Source organism: Mytilus trossulus, chromosome 12 (genome assembly GCF_036588685.1).
Source record: "Mytilus trossulus isolate FHL-02 chromosome 12, PNRI_Mtr1.1.1.hap1, whole genome shotgun sequence".
Classification (NCBI taxonomy): domain Eukaryota; kingdom Metazoa; phylum Mollusca; class Bivalvia; order Mytilida; family Mytilidae; genus Mytilus; species Mytilus trossulus.
Window position 1 is genome coordinate 53,138,030 of NC_086384.1, and position 20,347 is coordinate 53,158,376.

The 20,347-nt window shown below is 32.5% G+C and overlaps 1 protein-coding gene across 1 annotated transcript; it reads right to left on the minus strand.

Annotated features, from left to right (window-relative positions):
• Positions 1–1,590: 1,590 nt before the first annotated feature.
• LOC134692574 (uncharacterized) lies at positions 1,591–19,777 on the minus strand. The gene is made up of 9 exons (XM_063553032.1): positions 19,682–19,777; positions 17,109–17,126; positions 13,981–14,010; positions 12,898–12,933; positions 11,865–11,882; positions 8,555–8,590; positions 4,827–4,984; positions 3,538–3,651; positions 1,591–1,680 (listed from the first exon to the last, which is right to left on the minus strand). The coding sequence occupies exons 7-9, from the start codon at positions 4,953–4,955 to the stop codon at positions 1,591–1,593; spliced, it is 333 nt and encodes a 110-aa protein (XP_063409102.1). The 5' UTR covers positions 4,956–4,984; positions 8,555–8,590; positions 11,865–11,882; positions 12,898–12,933; positions 13,981–14,010; positions 17,109–17,126; positions 19,682–19,777.
• Positions 19,778–20,347: the final 570 nt, after the last annotated feature.

Genomic DNA, 20,347 nt, shown 5'->3' on the forward strand with positions numbered 1-20,347 from the left:
GAATAAATATAATAAAAATAAGACAAAAAGAAACGAACAATAACAATATGTCACCCCAACTCCGTTGAGGGTGCCATAAAAACAAAAAGAAACGTAGAATAACAATATGTCACCCAAACTCCGTTTAGGGTGCCATAACTACAAATCCCGCTGCAAATGTTTGCCACTGTCCTAAGTCAGGAATCGGATGTACATGAGTTGTTGTTTGATTATGTTGTTTATACGTGTTTCTCGTTTTTCGTTTTTTATATAGATAAGACCGTTGGTTTTTCCCGTTTGAATGGTTTTACACGTCTAGTAATTTTTGGGCCCTTTATAGCTAGTTGTTCGGTGTTGAAGGCCGTACATTGACCTATAATGGTTTACTTTTATAAATTGTTATTTGGATGGAGATTTGTCTCATTGGAACTCATGCCACATCTTCCTATATCAATCATCATCTTATTAATTAACCCGATAGCTATACCATGCATTCGGCTGATGATTGATTTTCAATCAAAGCTCGTTGAGTGTACGAGTTCAAGGTGAATTCCCGCTATTGTATGGTCAGCGAAAAATTAACAAGATTGACAAAGTCGAACCTCTCAAATCTTTCGTCAAAGTCTTATACCAATAAATTTAATCACAACAATTTGAAGTCTTTCGCAGTGAATTTGTTCTTGGCCACAGGAATCATACAATTCCGACTGTTTATCCCGTGTTTATCATTTTGCAACTGAAAACAATTAAGATCTTTCAACTGACTTTAGCACCGTACCTTCATATATTTTACCGTGTTTTCTGGTAGGTTTAATTGTCCGATCATAGTTGTTACGACTGTTACATTAGCACTCATACATCATCCATCTTTTTATATCAATGGAAACGAAAGTATGAACGCATGCATATATCGTGTATTCAAATACGACATGATGAACAGTCGAATAAAGTCCATCTTTGACGTTGTGTTACAGATAAACACTATTATATGAATACTCTTCCGGAAACAAAGGATAACTCACCGGAACGTTTTACAAGTAGGTCAAATGTAGATGATTTCTTTAAACAGGTGATTTTTTTTATAAGGACATGTGTTCCAATTTCTTCCTTGCCTTATGCTATATTGACTGTAGTTCGCATGTAAGGGAAAGTCAATCAAGATAGTGGAGAACTTTTGATTTTTCCACAAAAATGCATGAGCAAAGGGGACTTTAACTTTGCTTCTCTTCTGATAGTTTGAATAGTATTCCTAAAACTTAAAACATTAATGTTAACTGCATTTTTTTAAGAGATACTTATTATCAACTTCCTTAAATGGTAATCGTCAATACAATCACTGATAATTTCATATATAACAAACCACGTAACGTGGTCAACGTGGTACATACTCAATGAAATGTTTCAAGGAAACTCAAGAACGATTTCGCAATATTTCAAATAACTAGGTTAAATTTCATGTAGTAAGTTACCAGAGTATTTTGAAGTTTTTCAAATTCTATAATCAATTGAACAAATTATATTAGAATAAATAATAAAAACTGTCTATTCATCAGTTAATTCATTTATAAAAGTAATAACACATTTTTTGCAATGATCACAGCTTATACGATTCTAGTTCCAGTCTACAACATACAGGGTGTCTAACAAAGGACTTGTTATATTTGATAAGGTAATGTGCCCTCCACAAACTTGTGAAATCATCTGAAAAAAGGAAAACTTTTTAATTAAATTCATTAAAGATTAAAAACACGATTCATTGAAAAAAAATAGTTAATATTGAATTTATGATATAAAAGGGACGCATTTTTATAGGATAAAACTAAAATAATGTTTAAGATACCCATTCTTCACTTTACTATCACTATCAAACTACACAAAGTTAAAAAAAAATATCATGTAAAATAATTATAATAAAACAAAAACACATTTGCATCACATCATATCTATTTGGCAAACCCTTTGTATCACAAACTGTCTCAAAGCTGTACTCTATTTGGCCTTTGGACGTTTTGATTCGAGTGTTAAATGACGAGTCATTTTTAGACTGACAAAACAGTCGTATTGGATTGCAGACGGATTGGAGTTTATCCAATATCCCTTTTTATTGATACCAAAGCGCTTTATATGCAGATAAAAAAAACATGTGCTTTATACTAAAAAATAGATCGGTTGTTATATTTTTTAATGCAGTTTCTTCTTTATTTTTGGATTAAAATGTGTAACCCAAAAGACATACTTGAAATATTACTAATAGTGGGTATTACATTATACAAAAAGCCAGCAGATGAAAAGACAATGATCCTTTTTAATTGACTTGTATAGTGCATACAATATTGATTTGCACAAAATCAATCACACTGTAAATACATAGTCCCTGTATCATCCGTTATGACAAACAATTCTCATAAAATTGAAAATGGAAATGGGCAATGTTTCAAAGAGACAACAACCCGACCAAACAACAAAAACCGACGACTGCCACCATCATGTGTATTCAACACAGCAATAAAATCCCGCACCTAGAGGTAGGTCATAGTTTATACTCAAACAATCATTTGAATAAAATTGAGAATGGAAATGGGGAATGTGTCAAAGAGATAACAACCCGACCAAAGAAAAAAAAACAACAACAGAAGGTCACCAACAAGTCTTCAATGAAGCACACTTACACCTTTTTCACACGTCCGTATTATGTTCAGTTTCAAGATAGTTTGCATTTCAGTCACGATTCTTAATCTCAAAAATCAAAACATTATACCTCCGACCCCAATTAAACAGGGAAAGGGGCGCGCGGGGGGGATTTGATAAAAATACCAAACCAAAATCTTATCACTAGCCAAAGAACTTAGTCATTTTGATCAAAACCGTCTGAACATAGAATGAACATATGTTAAATGACTGCAAGTGTGTTATCCAAACAGTACTGAATTGACTGCAGTGGAAAAGTCTAACAATTGACAGAAAGACTGAACACAAGCATCCAATTATTTATCGAAATGCACATCAAGTGCAGTAATATTGGTAACGTTAATGCTATTATCTAAAACTCAGGCTTTGCAATAAAATTGAGAATGGAAATGGGGAATGTGTCAAAGAGACATCTACCCGACCAAAGAGCAGAAAACAGCCTAATGCCATCAATGGGTCTTCAACACAGCGAGAAAATCCTGCACCCAGAGTCAGGCTTCACCGGGCGTCTAAACAAAAAATGTGTACTAGTTCAGTGAAAATGGACGTCATACTAAACTCCAAAACATTTATATTTAGACTGTTATGTAAGGAAATTTGGTAGATTCCAATATGAGTTTCTTACCTATCTCTTTTATAGCTGACTATATGCGGTATGGGCTTCGCTCAATGTTGAAGGCCGTACGGTGACCTATAATTGTTAATGTTTGTGTCATTTTGGTCTTTTGTGGATAGTTGTCTCATTGGCAATCATACCACATCTTCTTTTTTATAATATCTATAGTTTTACTTTTCATGGAAGGGAGATAACTGAGATTTTTCGTTTGAATTCACAGGAATTTATAAAGAAATTTATGTTGTGTCAGTTACCTCAATAACAACACTGCTGCAGGACACCACTACACCAGATATACTTTGCAAATCACCATTTATCCACTGAGCGGCTGGTACATAGTTCCCAATGGAAGGACAGTTGTCTTTTATCTATATAATAATAACACAATCAACAAAATGATAAAAAAAAAAACATGCAGACTAATTGATTACTGAATGTATAACCAAAATAAATTAACTTAAAAATGGAGTGAATCCACAATATTCAGACATTTAATCAAATAGAAATCAACGGAATTTTTGTCAATTTTTTTATGTTGAGGTAACTTACAGTCTCGTGATGAAAGAACATTATTTCCCATACGGACGTCTTATGTAAATGACGTACAATAAGAAATTAAACTTCTAATGATTATTTTGTACGTATAAGAAATTAAAGGTTATATGTTATCAAAATAGGGAGGTATAAAGTTTTGAACGCTAAAGTTATTCAAATACTACATAAATTGATAAATCAAAACCTATTGTAATTGCCTTTTAGAAATATACACCTTCCTAAGTCAGGAATCTTCTGTTCAGTAGTTGTCGTTTCTTGACGTGGTTCATAAGTGTTTCTCGTTTCTCGTTTTTTATATAGATTAGACCGTTGGTTTTCCCGTTTGAATGGTTTACCACTAGTCTAGTCATTTTAAGGGGCCTTTATAGCTTGCAGTTCGGTGTGAGCCAAGGCTCCGTGGTAAAGACCGTACTTTGACCTATAATGGTTTACTTTTACAAATTGTGACTTGGATGGAGAGTTGTCTCATTGGCACTCATACCACATCTTCTTATATCTAATATGATATTCAAGGTTATCAATACGAGATAATAGCCTATGGTGGTAAAAAATGTATGACACGCCTTTACTTATATACTAAAACACGACAAACAAATCTTACGAAGCAAAGTGAAAGGTCTGATTCTAACGAGAATGTCTTTTATGTTTAGTGTCAATATTTCCTGGCGTTTTTTTTTATTTTCAATTCCAAAATGTACACACGCATACATGTGTATCAGTGAAATAAAAATATTTTATTTGAAAATTTAAATAATTAATTGTTTTTGGTGAATTTTTCTTTTCCTATTATTACTTTTATTACTATTATTACTTTCTGGAATTGATTTTGTATACCGGTTTATTCAAGGAACAACTGATTAGTGATGTTTGACATGGGAAAATTCCAAATATATGCCTGTGTTGTAATTAGTATCATGAATTAGTTTTGGTGTAAAAGGTCAAACGCATGCAATTTATTTTACAACCGTGGGAATAAGATATTACTTACTTGGATCCCTTTTTGCCATTCTGATCGAGAAGGAGCTTTACAATGTTTCATTACGAGCGCATTAGCAGATTTACCGGAACACTCAACTGCACCATTCATATGTACACTTTTTCCGGAAGCTAGGTCCATGAGAAGGTCTGATTTATTACATAAACGATCTGAAATATTCAACCATATATTTTCGGATAGTATATTTTTTTCATTAAGCCAGAAATATTCGGTGAGCTACATAACTGTAGCTGATATTGTGATTCTTTTTATTACTATTTAGCAAAGTTTATTATTTTACTGTTTAAATGTTATCCTTATTAATATAGCCTAACAGACATTTTATAATCATCAGCACAAAAGTTGTCGTTTACGCTGAAAAAGGTAGACTCGGCTCATTTTGACCCATTTTGTAGAATAAAATGTTTTCATTTTTGACCTACTATATTTCTTCTTTATTAACAGTTTCGGCTCATATTGACCCATTTTGTAAAATAAAATGTTTTCATTTTTGACCTACTATATTTCTTCTTAATAAACAGTAGTTTTATTTGCATCAGTTCGGTAAATTGGAAAGCTACTTAACTTCCGCAGACCGTAGAAATAACAAGGATCCAGAAAAGTTAAACAATAATACTAATTTCACTTATATAAAACTGAAAAGTAACAACGAGGAACAATTTAAAGATTCTTGTGGAATTTGAAAGCTGTTTAAGATTTAACACTAATTTACAATATCCATGGACAGTGTCACATAGCTACAAGTTCCTTTATTAATAGCATGAAAATTGTGGACAACATGGACAAACCACAACGTAATCATAGGTCTTATTGCAAAGTTCTTAATCCTAATAAAACAATAAACATCAAACATATTTTACACTGGAGTATCTCTTATTCATCTTTAAGAATGATGGAAGACATCAATTACTATGCAAATTGGGTGAAAAAAACCCAAATGAAACTTACAAAATAATTTGAAAGAGTGCGATAAATATTGTTTTTCAGTCCACCTTATCAGTGTGCGCATTCCATCAAGATTTTTGTTACCGTGGCCGTTCCCTTGAATAAACCTTACGCTCATGAAATAATTAGAGGTAGGAATTATCTTTAATAAATAGGGAGTTGTGTTATCATTGCAAATGAAACAACTATCCAACATATAAAAGTTTTGATAAATTACGTGCTTTTGGTAGTCCTTTTAAATGTTTCAATTCGGTTGCAATTGACATTTTATTTCTTTTTGACCTTATATAATGAACTTCCTCAGAATCAAATCAAGCATGAGTTTTTATTTCATTTAATAACGTGGTTCTTTGAAAAATCTAATTTCACATTTGTTTCTTACTCATGTTATCACTCATATTTTAAATCATATAAAGCTAACATGTAACTCATGTTGCAACTCATATAAAGCTAACATGTAAATCATGTTGCAACTCATTCAAAACAAACATGTAACTCATGTTGCAACTCATAAAAAAGTTATTCTAGATACAGTTACTTGAACTGTGATTAGTTGAATCAAGCTGTTATTTTTCGTATTGTCACCTCTCTATACGTTTTGGCAATATAGTATATCGACAGGCTGTAGGTTTTCCTTATCACCAATATCGCCCTTGACGGCGAACTTCGCTAAGGATCCGTCATAACTCTTTATATAAGAAAAACCCACTTATCCTTACCTTGATATTTTTCCTTCAGATTATTAGCAGTTCTCTTATTTTAGTACGAAAATTAACAAAATGAAACTGACTTTGAATAAATTTGATGTAAATGCCAGTATGTCTGCTTTTCTAGATTAACTGATTTTTTTTAATAATAATGATTAGAGGAATTTTTTGATTTTCGGGGATTATATCTGGGTCACATTAGCCCGCAAGATACTTCTCCTTTATATTTTATAGATAAAACCGATTTATATGTACCAAATAGCACCCCAAAGGTTAAAATGTCGTAATCATTTAGCAAATACATAGTTTGAAATCGAAAAACATGTTCATATTTTCACCTTGTCTCAGAGGTAAAACATAATTTCGTTAAGACATTTTGGGAGTGTCTGTTACTTCATTGCAAATACAACATTTAAAGGTGTGTCTTTTTCAAAAGGTTTAATTGGTTTGATCAAACTGATAGTGTGCGTATAGGATTTGAATATTAGATTATAAAATATATATTGGGTGCTTAATATTTTAGATGGTTTCAGTTGTAAACTTTCAGACATCTTTGAGCGTTGAAAATGTAAGTGTTTCATCGATATGATAAAATTTAGCGTTATTTTTCTTTGTTGAATTCGAAGGTAGACATTTTCAACAAATTGTCGGCTTTCCTTTGGGAACAAACTTTGCGACTCACCTTGCCGACCATTCTTATTTTCATATGAGTTGGAGTTCCTTCAGACACTTATCCAAAACAAGAAGATCAAACAAGCTAGATCATTTAATTCACATTCTGATATATTGATGATGTTCTTTCCATTAACAATTCAAACTTTTCTGAATGAATTCCATTTATATTTTCTCCAGAACTAGAAACTAAAGACTAAATCTTCCTCCGCTTCATTTTAAGACTTTGACATAAGTGGTAATCTCAGTACCAGAATCTATGACGAACGAGACGATTTTAATTTAATAATTTTAAATTGCCCCCATTTCAGCAGAAATATACCAACTTCACTTGCATATGTGAAAGTTAAATAACAAAAATACTGAACTCCAAAGAAAATTCAAAACGAAAAGTTTTATCGAATGGCAAAATCAAAAGCTCAAACACAACAAACGAATGGAAAACAACTGTCTTATTCCTGACTTGGTACAGGCATTTTCTTATGTAGAAAATGGTTGATTAAACCTGGTTTCATAGCTAGTTAAATCTCTCAATTGGAAGATATTATTTTGACAACAATGAATGAGCAAAACAGACAGACATAATAGGTAAAATGTCAAAAATTGGAGAACAGCAGTCAACATTGTTTTATAATCTTTATCACTATAAAAACTAATAGCTATCTAAGTTTCCCAACTCATTCTGTATTCAAGAGCTTGCAGCTGATACTCAGACTTTATAAAACGTCAACAGTGTTTGAGCAGAACGTTGATAAACCAGGGTTATGTTAAAGAAAGTATCGTCCTTTTTCTAAAAAAAAAAAACTTCATCGGAAGATACTAAGACTTTGTTGATATATATTCCGTATACACTTCATAAATGATACATGATGGTCTTGAATATAGATTCTGGGTACTGACATTGTTTATAATCTTAATTACGTGTTATAGTGCTCTTTTTATAATGTTATATACGTTTAACCTGTAATATTTAGACCATGTTTTAATATACTTTTGGGGTGGCTCGGTATTTATACGTCCCATCATTGTGCTATAGTGCCATGGTCCTGGTAATTTTTTTTTTAATTAATATGTATTTGTTATTTTACTTTTTTTTATGTTGTATATACCGAAAGTAATATACTATGAATGCATTTTAGAAATGCATGCGTCCGAAGCGCTTTTGTGCATTTACCTTCATCACTAACGTTCACAATCGAATATTATAAAAAGCCGGAGGAGTTAGGGAGCTATATGACAAAAGGCAATCATACCACATCTTCTTATCTTTTTATACTCAGCATGATAGCCAAATCCATCAAGGTTAACTTTGCCTGAGGGAGGTAAAACTTTAGTTTCTCAATAATTTCAAAATTCATAAACGGACAACTTAAAAAAAAAAAGACAGACACGTACTTGATCGTTTTCCATGAGGTCCAAAAGGTAGCAGTGCTGAAATGAGTTGAATAATTAATCTCTGAAGTTAGTTAAGCATTAGAGCGGACTGAACAAGAGCATAGCATCACGTATAAAAAAGATGTTTTATTATTTTTACTGAATTTCATATAACACTATGTAAATGTTTGGTACCTGTTGTTCATATAGCAATGCAACATGTCGTTCTGTGGGCCTGTTTACGTTTGTGAAATAACTGAATAATTTTAAATAGCAGATTTAAACGTGTAATCAATAACACGCTGAAAGACAAATCTTTACAAATTAAAATAAACACCAAACAACCAAACCGAAAACAAAATCTTGAAATCTGTTCTGACTTATATTACTATTAGATTAAAGATACTAGGCTTATAATATTGTACGCTAGCTGCATTTTCCAGATGAAATCAATTTTTCTTTCAAATTGATCTCAAAGTAATAAAATGTGCAACAAAAGGGAACGCTAGTGACCCGAATATCTCAATAATAAAAATCTTGCATTTAAATACTTATTATCACGTTTTTGTAGGAAATTTGAATATTGAAAAGATCACCCCTTGAATTTGAAAAGAAAACCAATGGTATGTCGGCGTCATGGTCAAACTGATTGTTAGTATTTTGATTGTACGTATACTAAGATAAATGAAAGTAGCATTCATATCAGTTTTAGATCGTTGTCAACCAATCATAACTTTTATGGTTTGAAAATATTAACCGGGATGAAAAGATCTGGAAACAGTGAATTATAAATCTACCAAAAGCAATTATTTTGATTTTCACAACATCTTATATTAATCTGATTGCAAAATGATTTCTTTTAATCTTTATTTTATTTAAATATCTAAAGTAGAACTACAGACTCCAGTCACCAACTTAAGAAATGTCAAATATTGCCTAATTATTTTGAACTTGTTATTGATTGTTGGATATGAACAAAATATTTTTTTCAAAAATAATTTTTTGTGACAAGATGTTAATGTAGGTCAAGGATCCTATGGTGTGAGGATTTGGCTCATGTCTAATATTGTCGTAGCACTATGTGTAAAATTGTATATATGGTGAACGTTTGTGTCAAAAAGGAAATTTCCGAAATAGTCATGATGTCATACAATGTCATATCGACAGCACAGCTCTCATTTCCGCACAGACATTTTCATTCATGAATAAAAAAAACATTTGTGACAAAATTTCAAATACTATCATGTCAACCACAGGGGACTATTGATAAAGGGGTGTATTGCCACAATTTTGAGGAATATATCTATATATCATATTACATGAGCTTGCATTTTAATTTTTCAAAGAAATCGATATAAAATATTTAATGCTATATTTTAATTTTTGTTATCAAACATCCCCTCATTCTCATCAAGATAAAGATTTTTTTTCAATTGTGCAGTCCTGAGTTGGTTAAACAAATAAAATTGAGAATGGAAATGGGGAATTTATCAAAGAGACAACAACCCGACCATAGAAAAAACAACAGCAGAAGGTCACCAACAGGTCTTCAATGTAACGAGAAATTCCCGCACACGGCGGCGTCCTTCAGCTGGCCTCTAAACAAATATATACTAGTTCAGTGATAATAAACGCCATTCTAATTTCCAAATTGTACACAAGAAACTAAAATTAAAATAATACAAGACTAACAAAGTCCAGAGGCTCCTGACTTGGGACAGGCGCAAAAATGCGGCGGGGTTAAACATGTTAATGAGATCTCAACCCTCCCTCTATACCTCTAGCCAATGTAGAAAAGTAAACGCATAACAATACGTACATTTAAAATTCAATTCAAGAGAAGTCCGAGTCTGATTTTAGAAGATGTAACCAAAAAAAAAACAAACAAAATTTTGTTTATATAGATTAGACCGTTGATTTTCCCGTTTGAATGGTTTTACACTAGTAATTTTGGGGCCCTTTATAGCTTGTTGTTCGGTGTGAGCCAAGGCTTTGTGTTGAAGGCCGTACTTTAACCTATAATGGTTTACTTTTTAAATTGTTATTTGGATGGAGAGTTGTCTCATTGGCACTCACACCACATCTTTCTATATCTATAAAATGACAATTATACATAAATAACAACAGACTACTAGCAGTTAACTGACATGCCAGCTCCAGACTTCAATTAAACTGATTGAAAGATTATGATTTCATCATATGAATATCAGGCACAATCCTTTCTGTTAGGGGTTTAGTATCATACCATCATAACATATATGAGAAGAACATAACCCGTGTCATGCCAACAACTGGTTTTTGAATAAATGTGTTTAGTTCCGATGCAAAGACCCTATAAGTGAATCAATATTAACGCCAACATATGCAATCTTTAATGACCTGACAACAGTATCGTAACTATATCCCTTCTTCATAAGTCTATTCAAAGGTTTTGTTAGTTTCTCAGGTGAATACTGACATTTTTGTGCTTAATAAAGATAGACTGATTTCACTATTTAGTTCTTCCGTTCAACGAACAAACTATTAATATGAGTACAATTCATTATGAAATATAAGCTAAAACTTTCCCGGCAACCATCCGTTCACATACAGGCAGACATTTGTTTAGAAGTGGTTTGAAAATTTTAGTAGATATGTAAGGAAGGTAGATTTTGGAGCATTTTGAGCATTTTGAGCATTGTTATTCCCCGTCAAATATCGTTAAATATAAGACATTTTATACATTTTAAACTCATTTTCGTATCTTCAGTGAGTTGGGTCGCAACTTTTAAAAGGTAACACACCTGCAGTTACACTTATAAGGATTTTGACTTAGATATTGATCAAATGCAGATCATTTGGAAATTCTCGATAATGCAAGAAAGGATCTTATGGACATGGTCAAATATAATAAACTATCTTATCTCGAATACCGTATATCACTTCAGCTTATGGATTTTATGCTTAAATAGTCAATCAGATGTAAACGGGGTCATTATGTTTTATTGCATATGATTGATGTTCAGACTCCAGAAATAAAGGCAACAGTAGTATACCGCTGTTCAAAACTCATAAATCCATAGACAAAAAACAAAATCGGGGTAACAAACTAAAACCGAGGGAAACGCATTAAATGCTATACAACTTAGAACATTAGTTATGTTACCGTGCATCTTCCATTGATAATTATTTGACTGGAAGCGTTTCTGAAGAAGTAAATTCAGAAAAAAGTTGTATGTTTTCGTTATTTTTATACAATTTTATGTCTTTTATTGAAACATGATCATTTTACATCTTGTTTTTAAAATATTTATATGTACTCATTTTGTCTGATTATAAATAATTGACTTACGTCCAGCTCCAGTTGTTGCTGTAAATGTCATGCAAATGTAAAAAGTTTTTTTTATCAATCCCTGATTGCAGTTTTATTAAAGCAGAACAAAACACAAATTTTAACGATGAAATAAAGATACGAAAATATTGAATTATAGTATTCCTAAGAATTCATGTAGTTTATTAATCTCTTGACAACAACTTCCACAGATGGAGAAAACGCAGTTTAAAATTAGGTAATTAGATTCTCTAAAACTAAGTTGAGGGATAACAGAATTAAAAATATTTTCAACCACCAAGATGTTAAGCGCAAAAACAGGTATCTTTTCCTTGAAAAAGAAGGGTATCAATGTCCGTATATAGCCAGAGAATATGAAGTATTTAATAACTACAATCTACAAATAATATAAAGAAATTTTTTTTTTGAAATAAAATGAGTAATTCAATATCTTCAATGTTTTTTGCGTTATTATTCGTACGTATTTATCAAAATTAAACCTATTGAGTATATGTTCTTTAATTTTCGGAATGCTGAATACAAGAAATAAGAAAATTTAGAAATACTTTTTCACCTCATATGCAACATGTTTACCCGTTCTTCTATCTCTAAATACCAGTTGTCTGATCGGTAAATCTACCGATTGTTTGCTTTACCTGATTGTGACTTTTTAACTGAGTGATGATTTGTATGATAGTAGATACATACCTACTTTAATAGAGACATCACTAAATTAATAGTTGTTCTTGGCTGTTTCAAATACTTTCCAAATCCCAAATATATTCAAAAGTAAATGTAGAAAAAGGCAAATCTACACTTTGTTCAAAATACACAAACCTGATTCGAACTGGTCGAAATATTTCCTAAAACGTCCAGTACTTCAGTATTTTTTTTAGGTAAATGCAAGAACTTGTTAGTAACATTTCATGTGGGTACGTTTGGGACGTCCCAAATATTATTCAAGTTATACTGAATTTTTGACAATACATAGACCTTGTTGCACGTACGCATTTCAGCACACTCTATATACATGGTATAGCATAATTTTACATACTTGTTAGTTGTCCATAAGGTCCTAAAGGCAACAATGCTGGAAGAAGTCAAATTTACAAACAATTTAATCTTATTTGTTTAAGAAGAATGAACAAGATGACAGTATACAAACATATTTAATTGGTACCCAATTTCCCTTCGTATAATCGATCATTCTTTTTGAGTGCAAACATACGCGTGATATATATGTAAAAAAATCAAGGATTCCCTTCACTTTCCTCATTTAATTGAAGAACAGCTTCTAAGTTTGATAAAATAATATTAAATATAACCACAAAAATACTTGATTTAAAAATATAATACTTTTCATTAAACGTCCATAATATATCTTTGTGATGTTTATATTGCTAAATAAAACCAAAAAAATGAATAAGGGCAACAATTCTAAAAACAAAATCATACCCATTTCTTTATGAAACGTGACTGTTTTGTACATTTGTAGGCAATTCTCTGAGTTCTAAATGCAACTCTTCACACACGGGAGAAATAAAGCCGAATTGCGTAAATTTCGCAGAAATTACAGATTCCTTTATACGGAATCATTAATGACGTGACAATAATAGTAAATCTTGATCTTCTTAGGCTTTCTATGTCGTGTCAAATGTTCCCATTTTTTTGTGGTTAAAAAACCCCATTATTTCCATTTTACAATCGTGTTGTATTTTGATTGAATGGCAGTTGAGTTGCTTGTTGAACCACATTATTATTTACAAACTAATACCTTAGTATCAATATTTGAGATGCGTCAAAAATATTTTGGAGTTTAAGATATGAATTTCACCAAGATGTTTCAGATGACGGACAGTTGGTTAATTCAAAGCTAGGTTAGTTCAAATTCCACACTTCCCGAAAAGTCAAAGTAACTTCTTGTGTCTTGACCACACTGTTATTTCGTCTTCTGATTTTAATTGTCCCTATGTGATCTTCTGACTTTACAGCTAGAGTGTGTGCTACAGGTTGATTTTAATTTTGTAAATTCTTTCATGACAATATTTTCCTATGTTTGTGTTACAGACCATTATTTTTTATTGTTAAGATCAATGTGTATACAAAGTTTATTTTTAAAATGAAATGAAAAACTTACGTATATATATGGCTCCAGTCGTTATCGCTGCTAAAAAACACATAAATACATAACGTCAATACGTAAACCAAATTAGAAATCTTTGTAGCAAGTGAGCTAGATATCGACCTTGAGCTCTTTAATTTAAATTCTATGGAGAAATATTCTATTAAACTACAGGTCATGGATATTTCAAATAATTCTGACAGAGGGTTAGCAAATTGTATCATTAGATACATGTATGATTTCAAAACCGGTAAACTGCTAGAAAATAATAAACACATTTTATTTTTATTTTGTTGTTTTTATTTACAAATATGAGATTTAATTTTGATAAATACGCTCGAATACCGAAATAACCGTTATTCAAAAATTGTAACATCCATTTCAAAATACAAAGCCAATATAAGAACATATATAGTGTAATCAATGCCTGTTCTGCATGCACAGGCGCAAACATGCGGCGGGGTTAAACATGTTTGTGAGATCTCACCCTCCCCCCTATACCTCTATCCAATGTAGAAAAGTAAACGCATAACAATACGCACATTAAAATTCAGTGCAAGAGAATTCCGAGTCTGATGTCAGAAGATGTAACCAAAGAAAATGTACATTACTGATCAAACAATTTACAGTTTATTAAAATATCTCTGATCTAAAATGTTTCTCTTTAGTTGAGACTCACAGACAATCAACCAATTTGAAATAGTAACCATATCATAGTATCAATAACAGGAATTCTCCCTTATTGACCAGCCCCCCCCCCCCCCCCCCCCCCCAAAAAAAAAACCCCGTTTATTGTGTTAGGAGAACACTACTGTTCCTGACGTCTTTATCATATATTAATGAACGCAAGTTACACATGTCTTTGCAAATGGTAGTAAGAAGCACAATCACAAAAATACTGAACTCAGAGGAAAATCAATTCGGAAAGTCCATAATCACATGGCAAAATCAAGTAATTGTTTTTTTCCCTGAATATGCATGAAATAATTGCTTCCGGATGTACGTTAAAGGAAAATCAATTCGGAAAGTCCATATATATATATATATATATATATATACAACTCGTCTAAACATCAACCCAACATTGTTAGATCTGTAAATTTGCTTTCGCAAATTTTTGGTTCTTCCCTCGCCAGGATTCGAACCAATGCTACTGTGATATCGTGACACCAAATCGCCTGCACTGCAGCCGTTCCACTAGACCACACTTATGTATATATATATATATATATATACAACTCGTCTAAACATCAACCCAACAATGTTAGATCTGTAATTTTGCTTTCGCAAATTTTTGGTTCTTCGTTCGCCGGGACTCCGAACCCATGCTACTGTGATATCGTGACACCAAATCGCCTGCACTGCAGCCGTCCCGCTAGACCTCACGACCACCTGGGCTATATATATATATATATATATACATAAGTACGTCTGAGTCAGTGACAACCCTACAACAGATGTATCCATCGGATCGCCATCAATGACGGTGATACATGGCTGTGTACATAATGTATATACAACTCGTCTAAACATCAACCCAACAATGTTAGATCTGTAAACTTGCTTTCGCAAATTTCGATGGATACATCTGTTGTAGGGTTGTCACTGACTCAGACGTACTTATGAATATAATTATTTTCTGTGACTGTATCTTACATTAATTTGTAGGATCCTTTACTATAGATAATTTAGCTGATCTGTAACAGAAAATAATTATATTTATATGTACGTCTGAGTCAGTGACAACTCTACAACAGATTCATCCATCGGATCACCAACAATGATGGTGATACATGGCTGTGTACATTATGTATATGCAACTCTTCTAAACATCAACCCAACAATGTTAGATCTGTAAATTTAGCTTATAATTTAGCTGATCTTCAACAATAACATCTTCATGCCTTATATATCATATACTGTAGTACGCCGCTAGATTAAAACTGACGTGGAAAGGTAACACATGGCCAGCGAAAGCTCTTTTTTTGAGAGCCCAGGTGGTCGTGTGGTCTAGCGGGACGGCTGCAGTGCAGGCGATTTGGTGTCACGATATCACAGTAGCATGGGTTCGAATCCCGGCGAGGATGAACCAAAAATTTGCGAAAGCAAGTTTACAGATCTAACATTGTTAACATTGTTGGGTTGATGTTTAGACGAGTTGTATATATATATATATATATATGCAGTGCAGGCGATTTGGTGTCACGATATCACAGTAGCATGGGTTCGAGTCCCCGGCGAACGAAGAACCAAAAATTTGCGAAAGCGGTGGGCATGTGTTACCTTTCCACGTCATTTTTAATCTAGCGGCGTACTACAGTACATGATATATAAGGCATGGAGATGTTATTGTTACAGATCAGATAAATTATCTATAGTAAAGGATCCTACAAATTAATGTAAGATACAGTCACAGAAAATAATTATATTTATATGTACGTCTGAGTCAGTGACAACTCTACAACAGATTCATCCATCGGATCACCAACAATGATGGTGATACATGGCTGTGTACATTATGTATATACAACTCTTCTAAACATCAACCCAACAATGTTAGATCTGTAAATTTAGCTTATAATTTAGCTGATCTTCAACAATAACATCTGCATGTCTTATATATCACGTACTGTAGTACGCCGCTAGATTAAAACTGACGTGGAAAGGTAACACATGCCCACCGAAAGCTTTATTTTAGTGAAGCCCAGGTGGTCGTGTGGTCTAGCGGGACGGCTGCAGTGCAGGCGATTTGGTGTCACGATATCACAGTAGCATGGGTTCGAATCCCGGCGAGGAAAGAACCAAAAATTTGCGAAAGCAAATTTACAGATCTAACATTGTTGGGTTGATGTTTAGACGAGTTGTATATACATAATGTACACAGCCGATGGATAAATCTGTTGTAGAGTTGTCACTGACTCAGACGTACTTATATATAAATATATATATATATATATATTTTAAAGGGCATTTTATCTGGTAGACTCACCACATGGTTTTAATCCTGAATGTTTTTTTTGTAAATCGATTGACAACATTGCTTATACTCTCCTTTTACCTAGTTCAAACAATGGGAGCCAAGTTTTTTTAATGCTCGTAACCTAAATAACATAACCATTACTGAAAAGATAAAAAAAACTTACCTTGTGTAGTAGTCAGTGCTGAAAAGTAAGAGTTTCACTTAAACTAATTATCGTAATGTTATCTCACAAAAATCGTACAAACCCCAATATAACCATTATGATACATTTGACAAAAAATGGTTGTTCCGGAAAATAAGCAGATCCTGCTTCACATGTGGCATCCATCTTGTTGCTCATGTTAGGTAGCACTCCACAGTTAGGTGTGTAGTTTCGCATTTTGGCCTATGTGGATTTTTCAAATTTGAGAGCTAGTGTGAATAAAATTCATATTTGGATAGCTGAAGATAAAAATAGCCTTTATAGTATGCATATGTATATATGGGGTAATGTATGTAATATGGGTTGTTTTTTGTATGACAGTCCGTATTTGCATATCCATACAAAACATTGGTCCGGCAATTATTGTAATGTTTTTTCCCAACTTTTTGTCGCACGAACTTTGTGATTAAATTTGATGAAAATAGGAGGCGAAAGACACCCTTTTTTTACGCCCGTCTTTAAGACGGGGCATATTATGGTATACCGCTGTCCGTCCGTCCGTCTGTCCGTCCGTCTGTCCGTCCGTCCGACGTCCATACTTCGGACGAGAACTCAAAAACACTTTCACCAATTTCCATGAAACTTAAGTGAATTGTTTATATCTATTGACGTAAGCTCCCTTTCGTTTTTTTTTTAATTTTTGGATTTATGGGGCTTTATTCATAAAAAGGGGGGTTTTTAACACTTCGGACAATAACTCAAAAAGGCTTCCACCAATGTCCATGAAACTTTGGTGCATTGTTTATATCTATTGATGTAAGCTCCCTTTTTATTTTTATAAATTTCAGATTTTAAGTTTTGTATTTATGAGGCTTTATTCATAAAAAAAGAGGGATTTTTAACACTTCGGACAATAACTCAAAAAGGCTTTCACCAATGTCCATGAAACTTTGTTGAATTGTTTATATCTATTGATGTATGCTCCTTTTCAATTTTTTTTTATATATTTCAGATTTAACATTTCCGTGTTATGAATTTTTATGTTTAAAAAAGAGGGGATTTTCCAATTTTGGGACAATAACTAACACTTTCACAAAATTTTATGCAACTTTGGTAAATTGTTTATATCTATTGACCTTTATAGTGCCAATTATTTTGTGCATTTTTATTTATTATTGGGGGGGGGGGGGTACTTGAAATGGCTCACATTATTTCTAGTTGATCATATGAATTCAATTAAAGCATAACAGACAAGTTAAAAGAGCAACGGGCGTATCATGCGCTAAAGCGCAGCCCTTTATTATTTGTCAATTAGTAGATAAACGTCAACAGTTTCTGCAAAGCTATCACTCGAAGGCATTCAAATTCTAGTTTGATCCAAATTTTGGGGAGATATATGACATTTTCACCCCTTCCCCCTTTTTTGCAATATTTTATGGTAAATAAATGCAGAATGTTGCAATGTTGACACAAAAAAGATATTATATTTCACCATTTTAACTTTTGAAAATCAATTTTTTTGAAGATACTGATTACATACATATGCACATGTATAACACAACAGTTAGGTTGATGTATTAGAAAATCAGGAATAGGAGATGATAAAACATTGTGTGGTTCAATTTCAATTTAACTGTGTAGTGCTACCTTAGTACAAACCCGGTAATAAGTCTAATTCGGTAGGTCACATTCGCGAAAAGGGGACGGTATTGTAGTTACGACATTAGGAACAAATCCGCTATCAGCTGTCAAACGGACATTCCGTAACGGCCAACAAACTCGTGATGGCGTCCGTAAAATTTACGAAGGAATGATTTCAACTGCACCACTTGGAACTCTTAGTTTACTAGCTTCCTTGTGATCAGCAACCCTTTCTCAATGAAATCATGACAGGAAAAACAAGCCCTGGAGTATCGTATCAACTGTGAGATATATACTCCGTATGTAGAAGCTGCATGAATGTTGCTACATAGAAATAGAAAGTTCACAATTTGGAAACTGAAATCGACAAGAAGCACACCAATAATTAACAAAAAGACGAAGAACACAAAATATTAATTCTAAAGTACATTTATAAGTACACATCAAATGAGCTGAGAGTAAAGACGTCTTAAACAGTATACAATGAAATATGGTCCTGTTCAATGCTAAACTATAAGTATAGACAGAATTTAGGAACTGTTTAGTTTTGTTTTATATCATTAATAACAAAAGCGAATTAGAACGGATAAAAAACAATATTAAGCTATTTTATAACAGAGTTAAATTGTTAACCTTAAGAACCAGTTTTGTCAAAGGATCGATTTTCTTTACATGGACTTTGTCTAATTAACAGGTTACATAGACATCACTTTTATAATTTTTGTTTAGGGGCGAGGGGAGGGAGGAACAGGGGCTATTCTATGTATAAACTATTGTGTTATTTAAATTCGCTGTTACAATGTTTTGGAAATAAGCAAAAATCAATAATAATTAACCATATTTGGTATAATTAACCATATTTGGTATAATTAACCATATTTGGTATAATTAACCATATATAGTATACTATTTGCTGCCTGGCTTAGCGTTATTCTTTATCTTGCATTGTATACCTTGATCACATCTGGTGCCTTCGTACCCAGTTTGACATACACAACTATATCCTAAGGGGTTGTTTTTACAGGACCCATGGGTACATGGATTCGGAGAACAATCTGAAAAACACAGTCATCAATTTAGAATTTGTATTTATATTGTAATAATCGATTCTTTTGATAAGGTTGGTTGAAATAACTGTCTAGAGGACAAATATATTTAAACTTACATTATTTCTCATTTAGAACAAAATTTGGTATGCTTTCCGACTATCAAACCAAAAAACTTTAATGTATTAAACATTTTGTACATGTGCTAAAAAGCTTATATCTAAAATTGAACGGAAAAGAAACAAAAGACTTTAACTCTAATAATAGAATGATTTTAATTTGGCAAAAGTACTTACGATTTATAACTGAAATTTAAAGAAATCTTGTGAAAATTTACTTAATATAATTACAATCATAACATAAATATAGCATAACTATACATTGTCTCTAAAAATAAACATTTTGTATGCAAAGCTATGTAGGAGTGCTTAACCTGTCATTACATCGTGTCTCAATCCTTTTGGAGTTCAGGCCATTACTTTAGATTTTGTTTGTTTCCTTGATTTATATCTTCTTAATCGATTTACAAGATATACACATAGTTAAACTACTGTTTTCTTAATTTGAAAAATG